At 30.8% G+C, this 6,835-nt stretch overlaps 1 protein-coding gene across 1 annotated transcript; it reads left to right on the forward strand.

Moving 5' to 3' along the window:
- Nucleotides 1-5,141: 5,141 nt before the first annotated feature.
- On the forward strand, nt 5,142-6,727 carry LOC25489432 (protein phosphatase 1 regulatory subunit 15A). Its single transcript, XM_013605417.3, has one exon. It carries the CDS (start codon nt 5,332-5,334, stop codon nt 6,406-6,408), a length of 1,077 nt encoding a protein of 358 aa, XP_013460871.1. The 5' UTR covers nt 5,142-5,331; the 3' UTR covers nt 6,409-6,727.
- The last annotated feature ends 108 nt before the right edge of the window (nt 6,728-6,835 follow it).

The raw sequence follows: 6,835 nt of genomic DNA on the forward strand, positions 1-6,835 counted from the left end.
TTAAAATACCATTGGGCGTTAAATGCATGTGTACATCTTTTTTGGTCATGTTTGAATTATGATTTGTAGAGTTATCTTAAATATTTTGAATATTAGTGTCGGAGTCTAATTTAGCCACAATTCAACCGTGACAAATATGAAAATTGCCCCCGCATAGCCACAATTTAACCATGTCAAAATCTTAAGACAATGTGCGGTAGATCAACTTGCACACGCGATGGACCGGCCGGTTGTTGGAGACTTAGCTCTTGCTCTTTCAGCTAAACCAAATCTTGATTGATAATGTTTGCTTGTTTAAATGGTTCATTATTATTAAATCATAAAGATGAATTCAGAAGAGTATTATATATATAATTCGTCGTACTAAAGCGTAAAAATCTAATCCTACCTAGTGCTGTTTACATCATAGCTTTAGAGGGGACCATTTTTCCCTTGCTCTCAAGCATCCTCACTTTAATTAGTCCCTGTTTCACACCCTATTAGCTTTAACTCGGCTACAATAATTTTATGATTGAAGAAATTGAAAAGAGGGAGAAAAAATAAAGGAAAAATTCAGAATTTTCTACGAATTTCATGTTTGTATTTTTCTTAAAATATAAATCCACATGCTTTTGTTTTCAAATATTAGTTATCTCTTATCATTTAATAAAAAGTAAGAGACAAATAGACAAAAAAAATAAAGAAAAGGATAACAAAATCTCTATGCACATAATGCACTATTTTTTTTATTGACTCGTGTACATCACAGATCATATTGATGCTTTAATTTAGAGAAAAAGCTTTGTTTGTTCATATGAGTTGATGATGCTGCAGTTAGGGGAGTTTCCCTTAGCAAACAATTATTAAATGTAAATCGAGTAAACTGATCCCTAAGTAATGATGTCAATTCTCTCCAAACCCGGACCCTTTTTCCTTTCTTTAATTTTTTCTTCATAAAAAGTTGTGGGTTCTATGGTTGGTTGTGGTTGAGTGCATGTGTGTGTAGGGACTTACTTGGTAGGAAAACAACAAGAGGGCGTGAATCAACATCTGGCGGGGGCTCACCAAGGTGGTGATATGATTGGATTATGAAGCAAGCCTCGTGGGCTTTGGTTTCCATACCAACTTTTTTTCTTATATTTTAAGAGTGTGTTTAGATCGAGGGTTTAAGAGGGGAAGATAGAGAAGGGTTAACATGGTTTTGCGAAGCATTTCTAATAAGTAGTATGTTTGTCATAGTCGTTCTTTAATCACCTCAAAATTACCCACTTTGTTGAAAAAGGTAGGTTGGAGGGTACGATACGATCAAATTCTACACATAAAAATAGTTGATTGAAAGTTACAACCTGATCAAAAGCGAATTTAATGTGTTTTTAAAGAGTCGATCTTTCTTTTTATAACGATATTTTTAGAGCTTGCATGTTTAAGAATTCTTGATTTTTTCTTTTCTTTCATCCTCTTTGGCCGTTTTTGTACAAAAAAAATATAGATTTGAGTTGAGTTATTTTACTTACATTATACTCGAGAGTAAAAAAAATTATAGGGACCAAAATGAAGCAAAAATTAATTATAGGACAGACATAAAATCTCTTAATTAGTTAAAGGATAGGTTATGTAATTTAACCTTTTTTTTCTTTAATTAATGTTCTTTCACGTGTTTCAAATATTATCCTTAATCTTTCTTCTCTCCTGTAACCAAAGAAAAACTTTCTTCTCTCCTATTTCTTATATGAAAAATCCTATCATCTATCGTTTATTCAACGATCTTGATTTCAGTATCTCTTGTCAATAGAAATAATCTACTTCCCTGGTATAGTGTCGATAAATAATGGCTAGTTTGCTCGAGGAAACAATTTAGTTTGAAGAGTAAACATCACTAAATTAATGTTGAGCAACCAAGTTTATAAAGTAATCAGTGAAATTGATGAACGCTTTACATATATATTTTTTTGAAGAGGCCAAAAGATAAATATATCATAGAAAGAAAAAAAAAAAAAGAGAGGCCAAATTAAGCACAACATGCACCTAAAAAGAGCTCAAAACAAAATCTCGGATAGCAAAAATGAAATGCGAGAAAACAAAAAGCCAACAAGAACAATATAAAGTGGACAATCCTATACATGCATGAATTCGTCAACCAAGAATGAAAATCAAAACAGAAGTTAGGCCTATGAGCCTTCAACCACCACCATGAATGAAGTCTTACTCTATCAAGCATATGACCAATGGATGATTGTTTGTTTTGAAAAATTTGCATGTTTCGCTATTTCCAAATGATCCATATACAAGCCAATCAGATAAGTTGAAGATAAAGTCGATTTTTCTTTCTGAAAAGGTGAGCCCCCCAAACTAAATAGACAACCATACACACCCAAAAAGATCGCACTCCAAAAATAGATGATTAACTGTTTCTTGTTTGACGCAACCCCTAAAGTAGTTAAGAGTCCTTGAATGTAAAGCACTACGATAAACAAAATGTTTTTTCTCGGAATCCTTTTATTAAGAAACCACCACACAAATAAATAAACTTTGAGAGGCACTGCTTTATTCCAAACAATGTCCGTGAAAGGAGGACAAAACATGTTGCTCTTCAGCAGTGAACATATTATAGACTCTTTTTACCATGTAGCCATGTTCAACAACATATTTCCAATCCTAACTTCTTTTCAGAATACACCTTAATTACCCCGATGAATCCAACTAATTTTACGAGCTTCCTCCCCCACCAACAAAAAATGATTTAAAAAGGGATTCAATCTGCATGTGGACACCTCGTAGAAGGAAAGAAAATAAACGAGAAGTGAAGACATGACATATTTAAGCATGACAAGTCGACCACCACCCATGGAAATTTTTTACTCTTCCAATTATATAATCTTTTTATAATGTTCTCATTTAACGAGAGAGCTAAAACAACAAACACCGAGAATTGCCACCAATAGGAAGATCCAAATAGACAAACAAAATGAGACCTATTTTACGGTTTAAAAGAATACATTTTATTGAAAGAAGTTTAAAAGAATGCATGATTACCAAAAGAAAAATAATAATGAAAAATGAAAAAAAATTATAATTGGATCAATAAATTATTTTTTCAATCATTCATTGAATGATAAATCACTACAAGTGAAGTGATGGAGCTACGCAATTTTGATGACAAAAAATCTAGTATTTTAAAGTTAGGTGACTTTTAGGGTGTACATATTGTTAAATTTGTGTACCCATACACAAACACATTATTAACCTTAGATTTGCTCTTTTGAAATTGAATAGTTTAGATGTAGTGATGAGATGTGACATGATATGTAGAGTACAAAAGCTTAACAAATTAGGTCTTAAAAAAAAATTATATTTTTGGAATGCATTTTTTCATTAAAAAAAAGGATTGATGTATTTTTTTCACAACCATATTTTTTTTAACATTGTTGAACTATTTCCTTTTATTTGTAACACATTTAAAATACACAAAGATCTAGTTTTACACAATTTTTTTAAATACACATGCATTTTTTTTCTTTTAGATTTTTTTTCTGTTGAAAGTTTTTTCTTTTTAAGTTCCCACTTACTACAAATTTGTTATTTAGTGATTGGTTTAGATATAATTTGTTTATTCCTATAGCAATTAATTTAGAGACGGACTCTTTAATTACTATCACTATAGCAACAATTATTTAGAAGCTAACGAAAAATATTTTTTAAGGGAGCTGACGAAAAACACATCAACTCATTATTGGAGTTTTAATATATATTTTATTAATAAATAAGTAAATTATCCTAAAAACAATTTCATTTTTTGAGAGAAAAACAATTTCTTTTCAGGAACCACTTTATAAACAACTTTTGTCGGCCACAAAAAGTATACATGTTGCCAACTTTAAATCTAAGTCATTCAATTTTTAAACCATAAATCAAAGGTTAGAAGTGTGTTTGTGTATGGATTGTGCACCTTAAAATTATATCTAAAATGTTGAATTGAATCACACATCGGTCCCCGTTGGGGTTTATTTCTCATGTTTGTAATTGCTATTTTCATTTTTATATTTTTGCTTCAATTAATAGAAGAATGTGAGAAAGTAAGCCATATATATATATGTGTGTGTGTGTGTCTGTGGAGCTTCAATTTTTATTTTTATTTTTTAAAGAAAAAAGACAACCTTTTTGTATGTTTCAAAAACTTAATTTCCATTTTTATGAATTTTTGAAAATGAAATTTGGTAATTGGTTTAAATTTTTTTTATGAAGTTCTAATCATTTGTCAGAGAAAAAAGAACTAGTTCTTGTAGAATTCTTAAGAAATTTTTTGATTTCTTTTAGGAACAAATGATTATTCGTTTGAGTATGATATTTCAAATCCTTATCCTCAAATTGATTAAAAATATTTTTAAGTGATTAAGGTTCGTTACTTGAGTAAAACTAAATTTTCGAGAGTTTTTTTTTTTCCATTTATAAAAAATACAAGAGCTAACCAATCAACCCACTAATATATGCAACTCAATTTTACATATGTATCCAAAAATCATTATGGTCAACTCATTTTTACATGAATACATTTAATAAAGTAGATTTTATTAAAGGATAAAATATTATTTGGAACTGTCAAAAGTTCATAGTTCACAACCTTATCACATTTTAGATGAGATGCAATAGGATGAACTCAAATAGATAGTATTTTTTGTAAATACTTTATTATCTTGACTATCTTTTTTTTGAAGGAATTATCTTGACTATCTTTGATCACTACTTTTGAACTATTTAATTTTATTATACCTAAAATAAATCTTATATTTAATTTAAAAATATTCATTATGGATAGTTGAGTGAGTTTTTTTTTTTGTTGCTAAATACAAAATATGAAAATTTAATAAATTTGATTTTTCTTTGAATAAATTTGATAAAAAAAAAACTGATTTATGTTCAACATAAAATCTAGAAAATTAATTACACTTGACTAAATTTATTAATCATCCTAAAAGTAAACATCTTTATAATTCTTTACTTGATGATAATTTGTTTACTTAAACAATTACCGTAAAAAAGAATAATGAAAGTTATTCCGTGACCCCTTTCCATACTCAAAGGGGGACCAAAAAGTAGTGCAATGAGAATTAATCGAAGAAAGGCCTAGTTAAAGATAACAACTAGATAAAGGCTAAAGCATAACTGTATTATAAGCTGTCATTATTTCCCTCCTTTATCTTTACAAAAACCTAAACAATAATAACACATTTCAATATTTCATACTCATTAAGCGCAAGATCTAAGGTGCCACTATACAAGTGCAATTTGCAAAGCAACAACTACTATACACAAAAACCAAAACAAAATTAATTAGAAGAGAGGTTAAGAAGAATCATGATGAATAAGGGAAGAGAAGGCAAAAGATCAGCACCCTCTACTGATTTGTTAGTATGTTTCCCATCTCGAACTCATCTTCGTCTAATGCCTAAGCCCATTTGCAGCCCAGTTAGGCCTTCGGAGCCCAACAAACACCACCACCACAAAACTTACCATCAGCGTAAGAGATCAATCTCCAGAGCTGGTGGAAGTATCAGTGGTGGTGGTCAAGCCGGTAGTCCTATGTTATGGACTAAAAACAAGTCAATGGGATCTGAAAATTCGGAACCAACCTCTCCAAAAGTTACCTGTGCCGGACAAATCAAAATGAGGCCTAAAAATTCTGCTTGTAGGAGCTGGCAATCGGTGATGGAAGAGATAGAGAAAATTCATAACGACAAGAAGCAAAAAAAGCGTCTCAATTGGGCCGAATCTCTCGGTTTCAAGAAAGAGATTATGCAATTCTTCACTTGTTTACGAGCCATACGCTTTGACCTTCGTTGCTTTGGATCCTTCTCTGGAACCGATATCACAACAGAAGATGAAGATGAAGAAGAAGATGACGATGGTGAAGATGAAGATAAAGATGAAGTGTATTATAACGATCATGTTGGTGTAGAAGAGACTCATCGCGACAGCGAATCATCAAGAGCTGTGTTCTCAAAATGGTTCATGGTGATGCAAGAAGAACAAAATAAAGTTGTTCACAAAGAAGAAGAAAAGAAAGATGAAAACTGTGGTGATGGAGAAATCTCTGTGCCTCCTCCAAATGCATTATTGCTCATGCGATGTAGGTCTGCTCCGGTGAAAAGTTGGTTGAAAGAAAGTGAAGAAGAAGGTGGAAATAATAATGAAAAAGAAAACAATTCACAGAAAGAGAAAGAAAAGGAAAAAGAATTAGCAAAAACACATGTAAAGAAAGGGCAAAGTTTAAAGTCATTGATGGAGGAAGATAATAACAATAACAAAGAGAATTTGGTAGTGATGAGATATCACTCTGATTATTATGGTATTTCAACTGATATTGCTAGAGAGACATGGATTGTTGGTGGTTTAACAGATCCAATGTCGAGGAGTCGAAGTTGGAAAAGATGAATTAATCTGATCATTTTCCAATATTAATTACTCTTATAATTTTGTTTTGTTTTGGTTTCAAGCATTAATTTTTGTTTTCTCTGAGCATTGGTTGTTTTGTGCTAACTGGGAAATTCAACATTAAATTCCCAGGTTTAGAATCTTTTATGATCATTTTGGTTTCTCTGTTGTACAGCTTTTTGGTTTATTTTACATAAGTACCTTGGAAAGTTTTTTACAGGTATAAATATGTACTATATATGTACTTGTATGAATTTGTGTACTCTGTTCTCTAGATTCATAAATTACTGTATAGTTAAAGGAATGTGTATTTTTTTTTCTTCCAAAATTTGCATAATTGAGAATTGTTAACTGAGTTCTTATTAGAACCGATGCAAAAAGATTGTTCATGTATGTATATGTGTGTGTAATGCTATTTTTCTTGTCT

The sequence above is a fragment of the Medicago truncatula genome, chromosome 3, assembly GCF_003473485.1.
Source record: "Medicago truncatula cultivar Jemalong A17 chromosome 3, MtrunA17r5.0-ANR, whole genome shotgun sequence".
NCBI lineage: Eukaryota > Viridiplantae > Streptophyta > Magnoliopsida > Fabales > Fabaceae > Medicago > Medicago truncatula.